Below are 24,029 nucleotides of genomic sequence, written 5' to 3' on the forward strand. Positions count from 1 at the left end.
TGCAGCGTAATACTTTCTGTTGGAGTAACACAGCCAAAGAAATCCACACACACACACACACATACACACTTCCCCAAGAAACCCTTCTCTCTAGGTCACAATGATTGGCCTGCAGTTCTCATTATGGCTGTTTTAAATGCTCTTAATTGCCCCGATGTCTTTGATTAATCTCTACAAAGTCAGGCTAAATTGTTAAAAGGTATACTCTGACTGCTTTTAATCTTCAACAGATTGAGATTCTCATGTTGGTAATTGAAAGTCTCAGGAGCTTACCTTATTAACAGTATCTGCTCTGACTGTTCGCCCCTTTTAATGTATTATAATGTAAATCTAAAAGAGTGCAGCGCCATCTCACAGTCTCTGGACCCCTTTTAGAAATTAAGAGATCAATATGAATTAAATATGCTTTAAGAGAAGTGCACTGCTACCATAACTTACCAGACAGATTAATGCACTACAAGGTCAGCGTGAATATGATGAAAGCGATTATTTCGTACGAATGTGTCAAAGTGTGGCGTTTCCCATAAACTGCACAGATGGCTCCAAATAAAATACATCTATCGTGTTTCCTCTCAGTGAGGCGGCACGTAAACAACATCAAATCACGAAAGACAAGAGGAATAATTTCTCCTCAATGATCAGTGACATTTTGTTGTCTTCTAGGATCTGCTCCCCTTTGCTCAGAGTGATGATGTCAGTGAATGGCACACTGCGTTTACTGCTTTGACAACACATCACACATTGCACGCCTGCACTATTAAACCAAACATACGCTTATCCAAAACAAGACAATCTATTCTGATATCAAGAAATCAATGTTACTTCTACATTTGTGACAGTCAGAAAATAAACTTTGCTGACTTTGTGACAAAGACTTGATGATGAAACAAGTTGTTTTATGTTACAGGCGTTTTATTGTTCAAAAAGAAGTCCCTTTCTTATGAATTCATGCTGACAGTTTGTGTTCACCCGTCCATATTGAGGGAGGAATTCACTAAAAATGTATTATGGCTGCTAATAGCGTCAAAATTGTGCATCAATTGCCCCCACTACATACTCTGTCTTGAGGTCTAATTCATATTTCTTTGGCTGTCTCTCAAATTGGAAGGTTGGCGGTTCGATCCCAGCTCCTGCAGTCACATAACAATGTAGCATGTTGATGCCAAACGATACTAGGCCCGATGTTCCCTGCGAGCTGAGGAGAAGGAGGCAAGGACAACGTGCTGGTATTGAGGTGCAAGCTCAAAAAGACGACATCGATCTGCCCTTCCACCCACCGTTATGGGGAATGTAAGATCTATCTACGATAAGGTGGACGAGCTAACCCAGCATCAGAGGGAACACTGGCAGAGTAGCATCATGCTAACAGAGCTAACACGAGACATGAACACCACATTGGAAGGATTTCACCTGCTGTGGGCGGACAGGATACAGGAGAGCAAGACTGAACACACTGGTGAAGAAGGCCAGCTCAGGCCTGGATCCTGTGGAGGTGGTGGCTGGCAGGAGGGTTATGGCCAATCTGTCATCTTTGATGAACATTTCTTTTTTAGATATATATTCTGATAGATTAGATATATTAACATAGAGTGGTCTAGACCTCCTATGTTTGTAAAAGCGTTTTGAGACAACGTTTGTTGTGATTTGGCGCTGTACAAATAAAGATTGATTGATTGATTGATTGATTGATAACGAAATGTCCTTGGGCAAGGCAATGAACCCCTAATTGCTCCCGCTGTTGGTCAGCGGAGTGAATGTGCATGAATGAGATTAGCTGATACTGATGGTCTCGTACTAGAGCAGCCTCTTTTTTTATTATTATTATTATTTACTGCACATATAAAAGAACAAAAAAAACATTGCATGTTCAATAACACGAGCCAAGATATAACAGATAAAATTCAATAATAAAAATTAACCACCAACATGTTATGTGCAGGAGGAGCCAAAAAATAGGCTTGCCAAGTGGCCCTCCATAGAAAATAATCAACACAAAGACAAAGTATCAATGTAGAAACAGATTATCTACATACAAAAAAAAAAAAAGATTAATAAGAGGGATGAATATTTAAAACAATGATGAGAAGAAAAGAAGGGAAAGTTAAAAAACAAACAAAACACAAAAGAACAGAATATTTATTTATAAATTAGGAAAGTGGGGAGATTATGTGTTTGTACATATGCATTAAAAATTGTATCATGTTGCATTACTTAACTTACCTAATAGACATTTTATGGTTTGCTTCTTGAATGAGTTGAATTTTGTGTTACTTGTTACATGACCAGGTAAACTGTTTCAATAGAGAGAGCCTCTACCATCAGTATGGGAATATGGGTGAATGTGACAAGTATTGTAAAAGTGCTTTGCATGGTCAGAAAGACTAGAAAAGCCCTATTTAAAAGTCCATTTAGCATAAAGCAGATTGTGCAGAGGAAATTCAAGTGCTCAAATGCTCTGCAGCTCCAGCTTTGCATTTTATTGCGACTCAGATTGACGGTCATCGTCCCCACGCTCTGCTGCACAGAGCTGCACTGTGCGCTCTCATCCTGACAGGGTTAAATTCTGTCCACAGACAATGTTCCCTGTAAGTGCTCAGCCTGTTAGCACCAGTTTTAGTGAATTAGGTGTTATTTGCAATAAAGCTCATTTGCATAGACGGGGGCCTACTTTGCAACAAATGAATGCACAATGGCTCAGTTAAATGAATGCAAACAACACCAGCACACAGAGACACTACCTGCTCATGCAGGCCAGTTTGTGATGATGCGCTGAACCCTCAGTGTGTGCTTTGTGAGTTAGACCATGTTTTTTGGCTCATTTGCACAGGTTTAGTGATATGAAGTGTGACACCTAACCTATTGATTCTCAAACATTGGAGTCTATGTGAAATCTAAATCCACACTTTAAAACAGGTTAATTCAATTATCTTTTCAAATCTAATTACCTGAGATTCTACAAATTACCAGTCAATGCTACAACCTCATTAAATTAAGTTTGCTCAGGGACTGAAATTTGCTTTCATTGGGGGCGTTAATAAGACAAAAAGTGATGCTGTGATAATTGAAGACTGACAACTTAAGAAGCACATTTTTACACAGCATCCTCCATCCACTATGAACATTGCATTTTTTGAAGTCAAATCTTGTTTTCAGGATGCATTGTGATTCCTGTATCTGTGCTGTCTATAAAAGAACAATTACAACTATATATTGCAGTGTTTTGACCAAACGGTTTTACTGATAAATGTAACGATTCCTTACTTTGATCCCTCTGCTTGGTGCACACTGTTGCCCTTCTCTCTGCTTCCAGACCTGTGAGTCGGCTAATCAGAAAGATGGTACTCACCTAGGCTCAATGTGCCTCATGTATAAAGCTCAAGCAGCAACCACTTTAGAGAGAGACCTCTTAAAGTCGAGCATACACTGTATGGTTTTACAAATGTTTACAAATAGAGTAAAGTGACCTCAAACTGTGCAATCTGGCTGTCAAGCACGACCTGAGTGCTCACCCTGTACTTGTTAAATCAGGACAGAGCATTGGCAGCTGTCAATAAAGTTTCCTTTGAAAACTCCCACACATGAAAGCTGAAGTCAGAGAACACAACCTCAACAGTAGTTATATAAGTTATATATAATTACAATCATGGCTGTTCTGTCATGTTGACAAAAGATAAATATGTAGAAGCTCTATGACATTAGAAATTGTGGTCTGGCTGTTGTGTTAGATTGCATTAAATCTCACAGGTGATCATAATGTGATAACTGATTGTGCAATCAGGAATACAGCTCTGAAGTTGGGGAATCAGCTCGTGGCTTTGCTTTCACTGAGAGTTTCAGAGTGTGCGGTCAGTCGACCAAAATTGCCAACATGCCAGAAATTAATCCGACCAGTTGGGAGAAGTTGATCGGGCTGTGTTGAACCGGCTCTTGTGCCCGCCTGAACACTACAAGGAAAACAAATTGTGATCAGACTGAAAATTGGTCTGACTGCAAAAATCAGTCCCTTAAAGTTGGGTCCGAATTAGCCTTGATTTGTAAAGTGCATGCCAGGCCTGAGATGTTCTTCAACCACACACCTCTGCTCTTGATTTTAGTTTCTTTGTCTTTGTTATTTACAGCACAGCAGCATTACAGAATCCTTTCACTCATATACACTACCAGGCAAAGGTTTTAAAACACCTTCTCATTCAAGGGTTTTGATTATTTTGATTATTTAAAACACTGTAGATTAATACCAAATACATCAAAACAATGAGAGAACATATGTGGACTTATTTAATTCACAAAAATGTGTTAAACAAACCAGAATATGTTTTATATTTCAGATTCTGTAAAGTAGCCCTTTGCACACTCTTGGTATTCCCTAAGTCTGCTTCATGAAGTGGTCTCCTGGAATGGTTTCTAATTAACATGAGCCTTGTCAAGAGTTCATTTGTAGAATGACTTGCCTTCTTAATGTGTTTGAGACCATCAGTTGTGTTGTTCAGAGGTAGGGTTAGTACACAATGGATAGCCCTATTTGACTACTGTCATAATCCATATTATGGCAAGACCAGATTATTTCATAGCTTTGATGTCTTCAGTATTAATCTACAATGTTGAAAATAATTAGAACAAATAAAAAACACTGAATGAGAAGGTGTGTCCAAACTTTTGACTGGTAGTGTACACCCAAAATACCTGACTTCACAGATTCTCCACATCTACAGGTTTTGGTTCATTTTGATTGCTTAATGTTGTAAGTAAATGTCTCTCTTAATCAGTATCCATATATGGCTCATATATTTATCAGTATAAGAGCCAGGATGCAACATAAAAGCATCTTATTGTCTTCTGATCCTTTAATTCTTTCCGAGTACGGCATTGAGGAGCGATACGTTCCATATCCTCTGAAAGTGAGAAGTTCTAATGATCATGTTTGTGTTACTTTATTAGCTCCTCGTGCCACTTCACCACCACCAAACGAGGGTGCTCAGAGCTGAATGTGTACTCCCTGATCAAGTTTTTCCTTAACTTCATTGATTTACTGTTGGAGCCTGTAATAGGATTTGTTATGAATTTTGTTGTTCAGTAAGTAAACAAATGGTGCCAAGTATTGATTTGTTGAAGAGCTGAAATTAGATTTCAGGTGATAACGGTACGAGCCACTGACTCATAGCACAAGACATGTCCTGCAGAAATAATAGAGGAAAATAACAGAGGACCTGTGTGCTTGAGAATCGTGTTTAAATCACTGTCGAGTCCCGTAATGTAACAGCTCAGTGATCTACTGAGCACAATCTGAACATGTTTGTCTTAACACAGGTGCTCTGTGCAGATAAAAGATGTGTACAAAGGCACTCTTGGAAATAATCAGAATCTTAAATTCAAAACAAACTCAGATGATTTATAACTCTTTGCAAAAGAACATATGCGCCGCCTGCATGCTGCCTTCTATTGAATATGAAATTGTCTCACCCTCTTAGTGTAGTTGTATCAATTACCAGCAAGTAATTAATCACCAGCACCACCAACACACTCAAAGTGCACATACAGGGACACATTACAGCTTCAGAGCTAATCCCTGCCAGGACAATTAAGAGGCATTAGAGGCCAATTACAACACATTTACAAATCTGATTAATACAGTCTGTTGCTGTACACACAGAGCTTTTGATTGATGAATTTATAGTGCTGTGTCGCAAAATGTAAGGACTTGGTCACCACTCTTCAATGTATACAATCGTTTCATGTTTGAGAGAGTGGAGAATAAGGATATTAGAAATAAGAGGAAAAATAATTCAGTCAGAAACTCTCTCTTGTCAAAGATTTAACCACATATTACCGAATGTGCTAGGCACTGATGACAAGTTGCTACAAAAACACACACTAGTCTACATAGTGACCAAAGGCTTCAGACAAGAGAAGTGGAGGACGTGGTGATGGAGGCAAAGCTTTGCCATCACCAGCTTTTTGTGTGTAGCACTAATAAGTGAAAAAGAAGCACATATAAAGGGAACGCCTTGTTGGGAGATTGTGCTGTGATTGGTGTGTCACTGATTATGAATCATAGTTCAATCAGCAGACTCTCAGCTGTTACAGCTGGGGCGCATGACTGCTGTCTCCTGCATGAACTTAAATAAAAAATATTACAAAAATCAGAAAAATACTCCAGAAGAAATATTGTCAAGTAGCCAGCCTATAAGTTATCAGCCCAATAAAGGTAATGTTTTATTATTCTTCATAATTACAACAAATGAAAACAAATAAAACTTGCTTTTATTTCCATTAAATGCAGAGAGAGAAGAACAAGCACAGCTGCAACAAGCTGATGAGAGTAAAAATGGCGTCACCGGTGTGGAAGTTCTTCACTGTTTCAGAGGAAGATAACTTGAGTGCAGTTTGCAAAACATGTGCCACAAGTTCTCAGAAAGGATGTAAAAAGGCCTCAAATTTTACACCAATCAAATATTTTATGTTGCCTTAAAAGTCATCATTGTGTCATAGTGCTTATTTGAGGACTGCAAAAATGCAGACATATCCCTGCCTGCCCTGTATGATGTGATATCTGCACACATTCACAGTCTGATCCACAACAACGCCAGTGACAAAAGTGATTCCTGTTAGAATGGGTAAGTATTTAATTTATATTTCCTACTAAAAAACAACAAGTCTGAAAATATTTAGAACTTCATATTTAGAACTCTCCAGGAAAAAAAACACACATGGTCACTTTTCTAATTTTTTCAAAGTCTTTGAAAAAATTATTACTGGGTAACCTAATATCTAATACCTGAAGTACTCTCTTAATGATCTAGAAGTCAAGCTTTTGTGACAAAGCCCCTGAATGTAAAAAACACTCATGATGTAAGCAGAATAAGGGGCTCTACAGGTAGAAAGACTTCAAGTTATTCTGTGTCTCAGCTTTCTAGGACTAAATGTTTGTCTGGAACAAAAGTCTCACAGTCATCCTGCCCATCTTAATCCTACTGTCACATCATGGTAATTAGGACGCTGACCCCTAAAGCCATCTGCTGTTATCAGACAAACAAGACCACCACCTGTTTATCCCTACGACTTCCACTCATAGCTGAACACACTCTCCTCTGGTTCCTCTTTAAACCTCACAGACGGATAAAGAGGGATTTCATACTCCATAAGACGGAGGGGGACATCTCTTTTTTTTGTCTGCTGTCCACCAATCAACACAACACCCACAATTTTCACTCACATGGCATCTACCATTTACAATTGCACCTGTCTATTGAGCTGTCATGGAGGAGAGGATCCTTCCCTTTTTGAAATGACTATTTTCCTAGTGATGGGAAAAATGTGTGATTTACCAATTCACGTATCTTGGGAGATTTGGGGAAAGCAAATTTGCATTGTGAAGGTAATTGTAAGGTAGCATCTCAGAAGGGCCGAGACTGCCGAACTTGAAACTTTATCAGACACTGCAGCATCAGAATTAGTCTCTGAGAGAGAGGTATTGCTCTTCTTCTGACAGTAAATTTATGACAAAGTATTAATTTGTCCTTCAGGTACGAGGCTCTCGGTCTTGTTAGTGGTCATTGCGACTCTTCTGGCTGCAGAGGAAACCAACAGGGAGCTGTTGAGAGTGTCATTTAAACCCAACAAAGCACAGCTGCCCTGTGATAATGCTCTCTATGATTAAATGCACGGTGTGTGATGTGCAGTGAATTGTTGATTATGAGTGTGACGCTACTCTAAGTCCAGACTACAGCGGATATATTACACCACTTGACCCCTACAAGTGTCCTTAAAAATAAATACCAGAACAAACACCTGCATCCAACAACACAAACAAAGCCGCACGTACCTGGTCTCCTTTTTGTCCTGGCAGTCCGATCACACCTGGGAGACCAGCTTCACCCTGTATATGACAAAAAAAACACATGAGTAAGATTTAAAGATTTGATGGAGCCAGAAACTCACTTTAGCACACGTATTCATGCCACAACATAAACCTTGGTCAGTGGTGACGCTGCATGGTGTTTCTGATCTCTGATTCTCACACCTACTCAAAAAGCAGACCTGTGTGGAGCTGTCTGCATCATGTGTGTCTAGTTCCTTGGTAAACAAGACTGTGCCCTTCTGTTGCCAAGAGACAGAAAGGTAAGGCAATTTATTTTTTGAGACTCTCAAAAACAGCTCTTAAGAGTTGAACACAAACTCATCTCTGTTTACAGATTTTAAATTAAAAACACAGAGTTTGTACTCAGGGGTTTGGTTTTCAGCATGGAGAGTGTTCTGGTTCTTGTTTGAGGTCCAAACAATATTTGTCTGCAGATGGTAACCACATCGCTGTAATAGCATTCCAGCTCTCATTGGTTGTAATCAGACAAAAATTTGTTTTTTCTCTACAAACAGATTCATTTTTGCAAAGCGCAGCTAACAAAATGTTGCAGATCCAAAATTTGAGCCACAAATCTGCTTGACATTAGATTTCCAGACTGCCTGGACTGCATCAGACCTTCATCTAACCTTCATTCAAAAAACAAGACATTTGAAAGAAATTGAAGATTTCCTTTTCCTCTTGAGGCAAAACTCAACAGGTTTTTATGAAACCTGCATAATGATGTTATTTCAGCGAACTTCAGATCCATAAATGTAAAAAAAAAATCACAACAAAATATGTTACTCTTTTGTGCTCATATCACTGAAGTAAGCAAGAGTAGGATGTAATAGACCAACAAATGACAGGAAGCAATTTGGTTGAAGACTTATGGGCTATACCAGAGTTACTGGATAGTTGGCATCCTTCTCCCAGAGGCGTATACCACATATTGTCATTAGATGACAAACAATCAGATTAAGAACGAATCAGAAACTAATAAAAAATGTTGGCATGTTGGCTGGTTATTCATGGAAAGCTTTGTGTCTTTGTGATTCTTCATGTCATACCTTATCCTAAATAAACATCCTTCTTCATCATCTATTAGTTGCTGTTGCAGTGATGATAAATGCAATACTGTTCCATTTGAATAATCAGCACAACACCAGGTTCTTAATATTATCAGTGAAATAATTAATAATCATGCACTGTGTTTGAGAATAATCTGTTATTCTATTGGTGTAGGATGAAGAGTATGATGCTTCCTTGTGTTGTCTTCTTCATAATGTAAAAGTTATTTTCAGGAACACAATTTATGAAGTCACTGCTGTAATTATCTGCTTTATACTGCCACTCTACAAGCCCCTGGAGAATTTTTAAGCTACTTCAATATATTCAGTCTCAATTATAATCTGAATCCTTTCAAATAAATGCTTCAGTGTGAATAAACTAAAACACAAAGCTGTGTTTGTTATGAGTCAAGTGGGTAATGTTGAATAAAGCTCTGCAATGAAAAAGCTGCAGTTTAATGTTGAAGTAATGTACATGTAAAATGATTTACAAAATGACAGATGTATCTGCATGGAAATCCCCCACACCTCCTTCCCTTATGTTGTGGATAAAGGACATTCTTCACTTAGTGAAGCTGGAGAGAATTAGACACTTAAGGCTGATTTATACTTCTGCGTTGAATCAACGGCGTACCCTACGCCGGGGGTCCACGTAGCTCTCGTACCTACGCCGAGGCCTACGCACGTAGCTGACGTGCACCTCCTCCAAAATGTAACTCTCCACCGATGTGCGGCCGATGTCCGGGATCCCGGAAGTGCTGTAAATGCGGGAAAGACAAAGCCGCTGAGCGGACCAATCACAGAGCTTGCGGTCCGCGTCGGCTCTACGGGGAGTTACATTTTGGAGGAGGTGCACGTCAGCTACGTGCGTAGGCCTCGGCGTAGGTACGGGAGCTACGCGGACCCCCGGCGTAGGGTACGCTGTTGATTCAATGCAGAAGTATAAATCAGCCTTTAGTGGGAGGCTCCATGAGGGAATTTCACATGATGTGGGAACTGTTCTTTAAGGTTCTACAGGAGCTGGACTTCTCTGAGATCCCTGATTAGGTGATTACCTATTTTGGCAATTTTTGAAAGTGATGTTGAGGGCAGCAGACTGACCAATAATTTTTGGTAAAAAAAAAATTTCTTCATTATCATTATTATTATTATTATTATTATTATTATTATTATTATTATTATTATTATTATCATTATCATTATTATTATATTATTATTATTATTATTATTATTATTATTATTATTATTTATTTTCAGGTATTCTTTTTTATTTTATTTACTTATTTAATATTTTATTTTGTTTTTTATTTATACATATATATTAAATTGTGTACACTTCTCTGTATCATTTAAATTTCAATATAATCTGTACTAACTGATTAACAAAACAAATTTCCCTAGGGGGACAATAAAGGACATTTTATCATATTGTACCATTATCATTATTATCATTATTATTATTATTATTATTATTATTATTATTATTATTATTATTATTATTATTATTATTATTGTGATTGACTCTGTGTACTGTCTTGATTTGTGTTGTTCACATTTAACAAAATGTCAATAAACAGATCTATGAAAAAACCCATGTAGCTGTATAATACAGGAGGTTACCTGAGTGTATTGTATGGGATGATCACATCCAGTAGTATATACTAAAAGTCAGATTTTTTAAAGTGATAGGAACAATTAAACAGTGAAAACTGTTGCCTTTACACACTCAAAATGGTACTTGTAAAGGCTTGTTCTTTAATAATATACTTAAAATGTATTAAATTCATGAACCCAGTCTCATCCTCAAAGAAGAAAGGTAGGATAATGTCAGTTTGACCTTGTCAGCGTACAAAAACCAAGACTCAGAATCAGTCCTGTCAGCTAGAGTGGACTGTACTCAGGATCAAATAGATCGTAAATGCGAGGAAACAACCCACTTTCTTTGGTGATTATCCAACAAAATGATCTTTTAAGAACAATCGATGGGGTTCCTGTGCTCTTGCATATCCTGGGAAAAAAACACTCTGCCCATCCTGTCATACCCGCCGATCTAAATACACGTCACCCAGTGCAAAAACTACCAAGCTATCAAATATGTTTTGCCCAGCTAATAACAACTATTAAATAAGTGACAACATGTAGAATAACCAAATTATATTAAACAAAGGGAATAGCTCCAACAGGTAGAGGTGGTGAATTCTTCAAACACCGTAGCATCACAGAGCACAATAACCTCAGCATGCCTCGGATATTTACAGGCTCCGTCAACAGAGACTTACCGCCATCCATAAACTAAATCTCCTGTCAGTTCAACCTCATCTTCTTGTTCTACTGCACTGTAGCAGCACTGACACGGTTCCTCTGCACCGGGGCAGTTTGTTTCTTTCTTTCCTGGATACTTACAGACACTTTAAAAATAAAAAAAAAGAACTTTAAGATAACAGACTGTACTCTGAAGAGAGCTCTCTTAGCTTCAAACTCACCTCTACCTCTCCCAATAGTGTCACCTTATCCCTGATTTCTAAAGCACTCACAATCACACATGACCCCGAACAACCACTCCATCAGTAATTCACTCCTTTCCTGCTGAAGCGAGGTGTGAAGTAGAAGTGTGCAGAAACTCTTGTTTTAGAAAGTATTTTGCTCCTGCAGCCAGAAGAGCTTAAGATGATACAGTTCCTCTAGGTCAGTTATTTTATCTCTGTTTCATGTTGTCTTTTAAGCACATATTTTTTGGTCTCTGTCGGATTCATTCATGTTTTACTTTAACATGAGACAAGCCCCTGCAATAACTAATTTTAACTAACATTGTTTTTCAACTAACACAAACAGACACTCTTGTTTATGCATGTTTTATCCATATTTTGCTTTCTTTTATGCACATTAAGCACCTTTTCTTTTTTAAAGTGCAACATGAAAAGTTCTTGATATTACCATTATGTTACAGCACATCCAGAATGGTATCCATGTTTGTTTCTGTTGTCCAACACCCTCAGCTGTACCTCACTTATGAACAAGGCATCTGCTAAATGAAAATGCAACATTCCACCAGTGTCCCTGCAAATCCTTTTGTAAATTTCTGCAACTCTTGCAGAACGGTTTGTAGGTACTTAATCATGAAAATGGAGATAAAGTTGTATGTAAGATGTGTCTAGTTTAAGTGGTTTGACTGGAGCAATGTGTAACCAGCACAAGCCGATGGAATTTAACCTGCAAGTAGGATAAAAGGCCAGTGATGCTAGCTCTGCTAATGTTAGCCACACTGTTTACCTGCAGACTCTGTGATCCTGTGTTTAGATTTGTTGAATAATTTATATTTGCTTGTACTTGGTATGCAAAAACTTATTACAATGGTAATATGCATGACATTGACCTTTGGGGGGAGGGGGGAGTGGCCTGGCGGCTGGGTTTTCCTTGTTTGGAATGTACGGTATGACATGGTGACAGTATTTTATTTTATTTATGTATTTTATTTTATTTATTTATTTATTTATTTATTTATTTATTTATTTATTTATTTATTTATTTATTTATTTTATTTTATTATATTATATTATATTATATTATATTTTATTTTATTAAATTTTATTATATTATATTTTATTTTATTTTATGTTTTCTTTCTTCTCTTCTCTTTCTAATGTAAATGTATTCATATAATCCACTCTTAATGTACTATTTTAATTGTGTAATGTGATACAAAGGCAAGATGCATGATTTGATTTAATTCTCTTTTGTTTGTGGAATAACAAAGAAACAATAAAACTGTTTAAAATTAAAAAAAAAAAAAAAGCTGTGTTAAATAAATTGAGTTTTTTCTTACCCTTAGACTTGTTAGTTATACTGAATTTAATTTTCCATTTAAACTACTTGGTCACTTCTGCACATCCCTGCTCCCTACCCATCTGTCTCTTTTCTTCTGTTGATAGAAACAACAATATCTCTGACTCAGTATCTCTGTGTGCTTATCAAGGACATATAAAACTTAGATTTGAATGCATGAAAGATTGATTCTGCTCCTAACTTTTAGGGCAAAATTTAAAAATCATAAAAACATGAATATATTGAAGAATATGACTTCACCTTGAAGCTGTACCGCCTGCTTATTTTAAAGATGTCTTGTAGCATTCAGGTCTCAATCTGCACTTCTATCTAACATTTATATTTTCAGTTGGAGTGAATCATTTTGCATTTAAAGTCGAGTGAAAGTGATTTACAATGCCTGGGCAGTGTGTGGGAGAATTAAACCTGTGCTGGTTGACAACAAACAAAAATACATTTTGTTATGAATGTCCTTTTAGTGCGGTTTAGTGCCTATAAAGGATTGGGAGCAGGTTGTGTAAATCAGTGCTGGTTCAGTTACAATAGACATTACACTTACTCAATTAGAGGCCCTTGTTGGGGGAATTGATTGTACCTTTTCAGCTGGACAGAGACATCTGTCAATAGACTGTTTAGGCGGCTGAGACAGCATCTTGGGGAGCTGGGCTGTAACCAGGGGAGGCGAAGTCCCATTAAATGTCCTCTCGGCCTCGCACTGGATCAATACAGAAACACCAGTTAGACACCTTTCTTTGACAAGTTTCCTGCATGGCTAAAAACTCTAAAGTCCACTCTAATGCTGCTCACTTAACTCACAAGAGGCTGTGCTTTCAGATGCATTTAATCATTCTGTAAATTAAAGAATATAAAATGTGCAGTCAAACATAGAGAGTACCCTGCAGTCAGACAGACATTAGCTCTTCTCAAGGTTGTGATGATTCCAGAGGGGTAACTCTACACTTACATGACAGCATGCTTATGGTGATATGTAATGGTAAGGGGTCAAAGGTCATGTCTCCATTTGGAATCACTGTAACATAAGCTTATTGATTCTGAGGTGATCTCTGTTATTACGTTTCTCTCTGGGGGAATGTCCCCCTTGTGGGCGAGTCAAAGGTCATGTTACACTAACTGTCTGATCACATGGCATAGATTTCAATATACAAGTCTGTTAGTGCACCATGATAAGTGATTTTATGTACTTAATTTGACATCCAATGAAGAAAAATCTTAGTATAGCATTTTCTTATATGTTTTAGTTTTGAAATGCATTATCTGTGATAGAGCAGTGTGTCTCAATGTGAGGTACTAGTGTCCTTATGGGGTTATTTATGAAAAGAACCACAAGGAGTGCTTGTTATTTCTTAATATATTGATAATAATATCCCTCATGTATGTTCCCTTGAATACTTTAACTATAAAGGTCAAATTAAAAATGCAAATCTAATTCTAATAAGTCACATTTTAATTGTAATATTCCTAATTTCAGGCTGCATGGTGGTGCAGTGGTCAGATCTATCACCTCACAATAAGAATGTTCCTGATTTGATCCAGGTTAGGACATTTCTGTGTCAAGATTGTGTGATTTCCTCAAGTGCATTTGGGTTTTCTCAGGCGTCCTCACACAGTCCAAAGACATTCTCATTACGTTAATTGGTCACTTTAATTTTCACAAAGTCATGAGAGTGTCTGGTTGTTTGTCTCTACATGTTAGCCCCATGATTGACCGCTATCTGTCCAGGGTGTACCCCTCCTCCCGCTGCAACCCTGAACAAGATAATGAGTATGGATGGATGTACTTTTGTAAGTTGCTGTACATTTTTTGTTATAAGAACATCAACCATGTTAAAGAAGAGTTCCGTAGGAGTTCAAAACAAGATTGCATTTTGAATGAAGGCTTATATTGATAAAACTAACTCAGGGTTGAAGCATAGCAGCAAAACATCTGAAATATGCAGAAGAGGAAGTGAAGAAACAGCCGAAATAGACCCTTCAAAATACTTTAAATTCTTCCAGTATCAGGATGAGCACAGTGAATGGATCCAGCACAACAAATAAAGTGTTTCTCTTGCTTACAAGGAGACAGACCCCGATGGGAGGCTGCTGTATGTACCACTTTCTACAGATTCTTTTAACCAACAATGTCACGTCCTTGTCAGGGGGTACTTCTCAGAAAATACATATCAAATGATCCCTTCCAGTAAAAAGTTGCAGAAAAGAAAAATTGTCATCTAGTCAGATTCTTAGTACTTACCTTGGGCTCCATGAGCTCACAGCAATTTTCCATTTCAGCCATGTAAGGGTCACAGTAGATTAACATTTGTCTCACTTCAACCTGGGGAAAAAAAGCTCTCATTAGGGACTGATTCAGCATTTTACAACAGTTTTGTCATCACATCCTGTTTCTATTTGTACGGATACTGCTTTGTTTATCTGTCAGCTGTTGTAACCTGGTGAATACCTCGCATCATCTCTCCAATTGAAATCAAAAGTGTTCAAAACACCCCCAAATAAAGTGAAGAAAAGACTTGAGCTTGAACTTGGATTGCAGCTGCTTCAGCAGAACTGACCCTGGCATTTCTTCGGATTTACTCTCTTCCATTTTAACAAATCACACTCGCCAAAGAGTCAGCCGTTAATGCTTCTTAAGCCCAGTTTCACTCAGAGGCATTGGGTGACCAAATGGCATAACTGACCTAATGTTTGCGGCATCCGTGTGAATGAGCGTAACACATATGACAAAATAGGGGATTTACACAGATTAAGAAGATATGTCTCAGCAGCATGTTCTAAATACCTTCTGAAGGAATTGGGCGTGCATATTAGACATTTCTGGGAGTTTAAATGCAATTTGGTGAAACCAGAGACGAAACCAAAAAAGCTGGTCGATCCTTCAATGAAACTGTAGATTAAGCTAAAGAAACAATGCGTTTATGTCTGGACAAAGTTAATGTGGGACATACATCTACAGGCCGTCCATCCTCTATTCGTGTCGTGATGAGAGTGCGGCCACTGGGGTCAATGTCGTCCCTCTCGTCAGTCAGCCTCCTCTCTATTAGCTTGCAGTTCATGTAAACGGAGACGATGTTGCTTTGCACAGAAATGCTCAGCTTGTGCCACTGGCGATCAAAGAGGGCATGTAGGTCACGGCTCTTGAATGTGTAGCGTAAAGGGTTCTTCAGCTGGCCTTGGGCGGAGAACTCCACCGTCTTCTTGGCACCATCAACCACCACAGATACCTGCAGAGCAAAGAAGATATTGTATCAGAGAAACCTTCTAACTTGTTGCAACTCTTGACTATTTGCAGTTATATACATGACATTAAAGAGGTAGAGTGTGGCTCACCTGACTGCCTCCTGCCTGGTCGAATATCTGCCAAAGATACCAGCGGTCCTTCTTTGTCGTTCTTCTGACGCGCAAGACGGTGACCAGGGAGTATTCACTTGGAAGCCCATTTGGAAAGATGGATCTAAAATACAAAAGTCCAACAATGTCAGATTCTCACAGGATATTAACTCCAAAAAAGATCAGTAAAAAATCATGTCAGTGTCATTTCTCGATATTAAAACGCTCTTGGACTTTTGCCTTGAAACAGTAAAACTGATAAATGATATTAAAGGTGAGGAGCCAGTTAATCATCCACATAAATCTGTGTGGAGACAAAAAAAAACTTTATAGCTACCAGAAAACCTGGGGGAAAAATTGAGTTTTCTTATGGGTTGTGTTAAAAAACCAAGTGGGTGTGGCAGATCACACTTGGTTGACAATTGTGACTGATTAAACAGCATGCAGAGTCGTCTGTGCCTTAATCAGAGGTGGAAACAGAAGGCCTACCATGTGAAAATGTTTCAGTTCATTAGGTTACTGAGTAGCTCTTTGCTATGGTGAGCAGTTAGCAGTCACATGCAGTATAAGCTGAGACCCCAATGGCAACTCTTCAATAGCAAGAACCCAAATAGCCAAACTAGACTATGGTCAACATTTCACCACAGACGGTCTAAAACATGGAAATAGTCTCTGTGATGTCTCCAATTAGTGTCTGGAGAGATGTTTTGAAGTCCAACGATGGCGAGCACCATGTTGGAAATACTGACTCACTCAACCTAGTGTTTGATCAGCCTAGACATATACAAAGAGGTGGAGCTGAAGCGGGCTTTTCCCAGCAAACAGCTGCAACACAACCGCCTGTCAACCAGTGCAGCTGTGCCCCTGATAATGCAAATGTTTTTATGACTCTAACACTTAATAGTATCTCAATGTAAGCGTTATAAAAAAATGGGCATTTCAACTTGGGACCTAATGGTGTTTCCTTGACTTTTGCAGCCAGTCTCAAGTGGACACTTGTGGAACTGCAGTCTTTGTTTTTCAGCACCAGAGGTTACCGCGTGTACTAAAACCTTTCTAGCGCCTTATGGAAATGCTAACACTGAGCACCAACAAACAAATAGCTGGGAAAACTTTTCTGCCTCCAATATCAGTAAAGTTTTAAAAAACAAATGACAGTATTTCAATTATTATTTCTTTTTGAAAGGTATGTTTTTGGGCTTTTACCCCTCTATTCAGAGAGAAGAGGACAATGGATAGAGCAGGAAACTGGGAAAGAGTAAGTAAGTAAGTAAGTAAGTAAGTAAGTAAGTAAGTAAGTAAGTAGGTAAGTAAGTAAGTAAGTAAGTAAGTAAGTAAGTAGGTAAGTAAGTAAGTAAGTAGGTAAGTAAGTAAGTAAGTAGGTAAGTAAGTAAGTAAGTAAGTAAGTAAGTATGTAAGTAGGTAAGTAAGTAAGTAAGTAAGTAAGTAAGTAGGTAAGTAAGTAAGTAAGTAAGTAAGTAAGTAAGTAAGTAAGTAGGTAAGTAAGTAAGTAAGTAAGTAAGTAAGTAAGTAAGTAGGTAAGTAAGTAAGTAAGTAAGTAGGTAAGTAAGTAAGTAAGTAGGTAAGTAAGTAAGTAAGTAAGTAAGTAAGTAAGTAAGTAAGTAAGTAAGTAAGTAAGTAAGTAAGTAGGTAAGTAAGTAAGTAAGTAAGTAAGTAAGTAAGTAGGTAAGTAAGTAAGTAAGTAAGTAAGTAAGTAGGTAAGTAAGTAAGTAAGTAAGTAGGTAAGTAAGTATGTAAGTAGGTAAGTAAGTAAGTAGGTAAGTAAGTAAGTAAGTAAGTATGTAGGTAAGTAAGTAAGTAAGTAAGTAAGTAAGTAAGTAGGTAAGTAAGTAAGTAAGTAAGTAAGTAGGTAAGTAAGTAAGTAAGTAAGTAAGTAAGTAAGTAAGTAGGTAAGTAAGTAAGTAAGTAAGTAGGTAAGTAAGTAAGTAAGTAAGTAAGTAAGTAAGTAAGTAAGTAAGTAAGTAGGTAAGTAAGTAAGTAAGTAAGTAGGTAAGTAAGTAAGTAAGTAAGTAAGTAAGTAGGTAAGTAAGTAAGTAAGTAAGTAGGTAAGTAAGTAAGTATGTAAGTAGGTAAGTAAGTAAGTATGTAAGTAGGTAAGTAAGTAAGTAAGTAAGTAAGTAAGTAAGTAAGTACATTTTATTTAGTATAGCACATTTCATAGAATAAAATCACAAAGTGCTTCAGAGGAAAAATATTCAATTTAAAATGAAATCCTAAAACAGTAAAAGAAACAGACAATAGCATAATTAAAACATTAGTCTGTACAAGTTTAGTCGAAGACCTGTTTAAATAACGGTGTCTTTAAGAGTTTTTTAAGAGTGGGGGAATGACATTTGGGAAAGGGCCCACAGGCTAGAATCGAACCCTGGCCACCCACAATATGGGCGCTCAATTTAACCATTAGGCTAAATCTGTATTTCAAATTTTGATTAAAACTAATATTTTACACCTTTAAGATGCTTTCTTTTATCTACATTTGACCCTGTGTTGCATAGTTCAAAGGCATTCATGGATTCCGGTTTCCAGAGGCTTTCAAGCTCTCAGTGGTGAAACAATGATCCAGCCAATCAACTTGAAGGATCAATAAACATTTCAATACTCCCCCGCTGAGTCACTGGCATAAATAAACCTGACAATCTTGATTCCATTTACCCTGATGAATTTTATACAGTCTTCCCCGTCATTCAGATAATGAAAACATATAGAAATTGATCCAAAGTCTTAAGAGCCAATCTTTTTACTCTGGACACAAATACCATGCTCTACAGTTATATTGTAAAGGATGTGTAATGCAATGCAGCTATAGGTTTATGGGAACGACCCCAGGTGCGCCATAAAGTCAAAGAATAATTCTGTTGTTTGCAGCTGAAGATATGTTCCAGGGGGAAGAAAAATATGCAGGAAAAAATAAAGGAAAAACAATATCATATTTCAGATCACTCCTACACTGATATGAATTACAGCTCATTCAGTAACTCACCCCCAGCCCACACACCCACTCCCCTCCTAATTTTATACATTGAGTAAAAGCAACAACAAAACATTGTACCCTTCAAAAACCCCTAACCCTAGCCCTAACTCCCGACTCAGATTAACAGTCAGAAGTGGAGGAGCATAAACATAATAAATCAAGATCAGCAAAAATAATAATAATGCAATGATAAGGTCATTGAGAAGGCAGAGCACAGCCTGGGGGAGGGAGAGAGGAGAGAGTTTTTTCAGACAGGTTGGAAATTAGTTTTCACTCCTATATATCATCTCCTATTCTCTCTGAGCTTCACACCCTCTTCCATTGTGTCCCCTGAATTCTGTGAGATCTCAGCATAAACGGAACATGACTAAAATGATAAATACACTGAGTTAATGCTCTTGAAAAAAATCAAATGTCTCTTTGTGAGGGCAAGGACTGGGAAGGTTATGTGTTGCCCGAGGGCTAAAGGACTATTCAGCCACAAATCAATATGAAAAGTGGCAGGGTAATTTATAAAAATGAGCTTTCATAAAACACGTTCAACACAGTATATTTCTATGCTGCATATGCAGTAGATGTACAAAATGTTACTTATCATCATAACAGGAAGGGAATAGCATGCAAGGAAAGAACTTGAAAAAGTGTATGCACCATACAGCACAGTGGAATATACTGTATGCAACATAAAGCAGGTTTCATCCAACAGGGATATTCTGCAGAATACCCTATAGGGAAGATGCACAGAAAAACACATTTCCATCTATATTACAGTTTCTTCCCTAGCTGTGTTGAATACTTGTCTCTGATTGGTCAAAACCCAATATCAACAGTGATTCATTTTCAACAGCAAAAGAGATGCAAGGGATAACCTGATCACACACAACACATCAAATCAATCCATCAAAAAAAAGAGTCTGGGACATTTCACCTCTGCCTGTTGACACTGTGGCAAAAGCACTACTTTCTGTTAGCATTCTAAAACTGTGACCATTGAGGAAAACACGTTAAATACTGTGTCAGGCTGGTTTTGAGTGTCATGAAATAATGACAGTTAGCGGGCACAGATTTGAGAGCAGCCTGAGGAGCTACTGGACCCCAACCATCACTGAGAGAGAAAAGTGGAGCAACATCCTGTCCTGCAATCCATGCAACAGCAGCAGAGCTGGTGAGAGCATCTCTATGTTTCTGATCGCTACAAAGCAACTTAAACCATGAGCAGTATTGATGATGGCAACAATATTAACAGTTGTGCCATTTGTCTCTTTTATGTTGATGATAAATGTAGGAATAATTGACTCAAAGTGCATTAATAGTTGTCTCACCCTGTAGTCTCTGGACCAGCATTGATGGCAAAATCTTGGTGCAGAACTGTTTTAGTTTTTTTTGCTTTAAGGTGATATATAACTGAAATAAACTTAAAAATCTGCACCTCCGGTTCATCTCTATAAATGTAGCTAGAAGGGTTTATTAAGGTCAATCTTTATGTGTGCATGTTAAGCCAGGTATGTGTTTGTCTGTATGTGAATGGTAGGTTTACCTGTGTATACATGTATATGTAAATGAGGATGATTGTGAGTGGCAATGTTTGGCTGATGTCTGCATGTTCCACCCTGTGTGGGACTGCTTTGCTAATGTCTTTCTGTGAGTTGGAAGGGGCCCAACCTCAAGGTGAAGCTGTTTTTGTGTATTTGTAAATTGCTTGTTGTTTTGAAAGTGGAAATAAAAAAAATTCACCTCCTCTGAAGTTAAACTTAATTTCATAATGATCCTAAAATCCTGAAGTCAACAGAAGAAGAAAATTGATTTGTGCAAATACTGTAGGCCAAGTTTTTTTGTGAACTAAATACACATGAGGAGTCTTACATGTCACTTTTTATAACAAAGGGCGTTCATCCATTCCTGGACAGACCACTTGAAAAAAATTAGGGCGTGAATTTAAGGTATACCCACTTCTCTAGGGTCCACTGCTTCAGGGTCAGGACCCTGACACAAAGACTCCATTTTATTTTTCATTTTTTTAAAGTTATATTTTTGGGCATTTTTGCCTTTATGATAGAACAGCAGAAGAGAGACAGGACATGTGGGGAGTAGAGAGAGGGGGAGGACATGCAGTAAATGGTCAAGTCTGGAATCGAACCTGCGACCTCTGCAACGAGGGCGATAGCCTCTGTATATGGGGTGCGCACTTAGACTGCTAGGCCAACGGCGCCCCAAAGACTCCACTTTATGTCCATTGAAGATTAAGCTATGTATTAGCCGACGTCAGATTAACTGGTAAATATTTAGTAGTGAAAAAACTCTCCTTGGACACATGCTTTTTTTTAAACATGAAGAACAGCAGAGAGACATAGAAACTGTGAGTTACAGCTACTGCACTCTACTATTCATTTCTTCATCCCTCCTCATATTGTTAGCTTCATTTTAATAAATGTGTTAGCAAATCCAACACTTTTTCTTCTCCTGCAGGCCGACTCACAGACAGTTCACACGCTTCTTCACAAAGTCCCAAACTGAGTCTGCTCTTATTTCAAAACATGGTCCGTCTGTAGAGCGGCACACTTGATGCCTAATGGCCTGTGGGGTTAAAGTGCTTGACCTCCTGTTGACTGCCATCTGTGGCTAAATGGCTAAACCTCGGTGTAGGTTGCTTTGGATTCTGTTTTCCTGATTTGTTGGGGAAAAATGCCACTCAGCATGTTTAAGTAGGTGATAATGAGGGAGAGAAAAGAATCTGGGGTCGTTTTCCTGCTCCCACACTAAACACACCAAAACAGCTTTTACAATATGGGCTTCTGCCAACCCTGTCCCTGTTAAGTTCCATTTTAATGTGATTTCTTTGCAATGTTGATGGATGTATACTGCTTTCTGGATAACTGTTCATGTAATTACAATGTTTTGTGCCAATGCAAGTCATGTGAAGTTCATACACTCACAGTTTCAGTCTACACTGTGAGGTAGCAGGGCCTTGGTCCATGCCAAGTGAATGAAAAAGCTACTCAAGAAGGGAAGAGCAGAAAATCTTTTTGAGGAGAAGCACAAAAGATCACAGAGCAACATCACGGCTGCCAAGAGAGTTCTACTCTGAATTAATTCCACTTTTATAAGGAACCACCATGTGCTTCCTGTCATTGAATGTCTTCCACCATGCTTATTTCTTGGCTGAGACTACTCCTTGAATGATCAGATACAACAGTTTGACTGAATGACACAGCAACACCAATCCGTCTGGTAGAGAATCCTCCGGAAATGTCTGCGGTGTCCTGGCTTGTACGAAATCCAATCCAGGAGGATTCTCTTAAAGGAGTCAGAGGAATCAGATTTCTGTCGCTGAAACAATCAAACCTCAAACGTTAGCCTAGTTGGCTCGGATCCCCGTCGCTGACACTCAATCCTTTGACCAATCACAGTGGCGCTGAACCATGTTGGTTTACACGCTAAATGCATCATCCATGCTGGAGAGGAGTATGTCCCCCTCACAGTATGAGTCCTGTATAATCTCAAAGAGCTGTTCTCACCAGCATGACAGAAGAATTCAAATCCATTTAACGCCTGTGATCTGGAAGAGGGATATTTCACCAGCAACCTGAGTGGGCATGTGTGGAGCAGAGATGTGTCAGGCCACTTTGTTATCCTCTTTCCAGTGTCATTAAGTGTTATTTTGTACACACACTTAATGAAAAGATAAGGCTGCACTCGCAACAGGCCACCAGTGACAGTCAATTTTAAAAATATATGCTCTGTTACCTTGACTACATGCCGTAAAATTAATCAAGAGTAATTTTCTACTCTAGATAAACATGGAATTGTTTGAACAACATGTGAAATTACATTAGTGGAAAATCCCTGTCACAACTAAAGTGCTGCTTTGGTTATCAACATAAACGTCATTAAATCCACCAATCATTGTGGTCATTGTTTTTATTCTGCTCTGTGGTGTTTCTGCCCCCGTCTCCAGCCACAGTTCACTTCCCTCAGGCCTAGTTATTTCTTAGAAACCTTCCAGACTTCTCCATTCATCCATAAGATGTCCTGACAGCTTCCCATGTGCCCCAGCTTCCTGACTCCAAGGTCTTGTTTGGACAGTGTCCTAAATCTGTTTCTTTGCATATCCAAAGTGGATCCGGATTGATTTGAGAAAGCAAAGATGCTAAAAAACACTTAGAATGTGAAATGAGGAAGCCACATTTGAAGGTGGTTTTGAAATGCGACACCAATTGGATTTCTGAAGACGTAACTCAGTCCAAAGGCTCAATATTATTTCAAATTGTCATTTGTAAAGCTCGCAAGAGACAATGACAAAGTCTGATCCAGTGTGGCTGAAGAGCATCAAGGCAGGCACCCTGGAGGAAGTCCTGCACTTTGACTTGACAGAGCCACTTCTTGGAGGGCGAGGTAATGAATCCCCATTTACACATATTTGCAATGGAAATCTGCTTGGCACCTCCACCCGTACACCAGCAGCCCATGCAGATTGTTGATGTCGGGAAACACAAATCTGATCCTATCACTTGCAAATAAGTTCAGGAAGTCTGTCTTAAGATCTGATTTGAGAAACAAACCACCTCATCTGTTCCTGATTCCCATTTACCCTCCTGTGGTTTAACAATCTGCCCATTTCCACCTGCTTTTCAGTTCTTTTGTCTCTTCCTGCTGGCATCCTGTTATACCTAATCTGTTCCTTTTATTCTTTGATTACTCAAATATATATGTAGTTGCAGCCTTTGCAGACGAGCCATTTTGTTATAAATATCCTGAAAATCACCAGAATGTGCTCGCCCGTCTCGTTCTCTGCATTTGAGTCCCTTTCCTAACCACCTCACACAGAAACCATGGTGCATGTTCCCTGTATGGGGATAAGACATTAGGAAAGCTAATGGACTACCAAGTATTAGCATGCATCCCGCCATCCACTAAAAGACCACTTATGTCAACTCTATACAAACAGTATATCATAAAAATACAGACA

General features: G+C 38.4%; 1 protein-coding gene across 1 annotated transcript in view; it reads right to left on the reverse strand.

Annotated features, from left to right (window-relative positions):
* The window catches only part of LOC117812114 (collagen alpha-1(XIX) chain), a 182,440-nt gene that overhangs the window by 139,730 nt on the left and 18,681 nt on the right, over positions 1–24,029 (reverse strand). Inside the window, exons 11-15 of the mRNA XM_034682727.1 lie at positions 16,072–16,195; positions 15,690–15,965; positions 14,981–15,061; positions 13,322–13,441; positions 7,820–7,873 (exon numbers count right to left, since the gene is read on the reverse strand). Coding sequence (XP_034538618.1) covers positions 7,820–7,873; positions 13,322–13,441; positions 14,981–15,061; positions 15,690–15,965; positions 16,072–16,195 — 655 coding nt within the window. The remainder of the gene's footprint in view (positions 1–7,819; positions 7,874–13,321; positions 13,442–14,980; positions 15,062–15,689; positions 15,966–16,071; positions 16,196–24,029) is intronic.

The sequence above is a fragment of the Notolabrus celidotus genome, chromosome 4, assembly GCF_009762535.1.
Source record: "Notolabrus celidotus isolate fNotCel1 chromosome 4, fNotCel1.pri, whole genome shotgun sequence".
Lineage (NCBI taxonomy): Eukaryota > Metazoa > Chordata > Actinopteri > Labriformes > Labridae > Notolabrus > Notolabrus celidotus.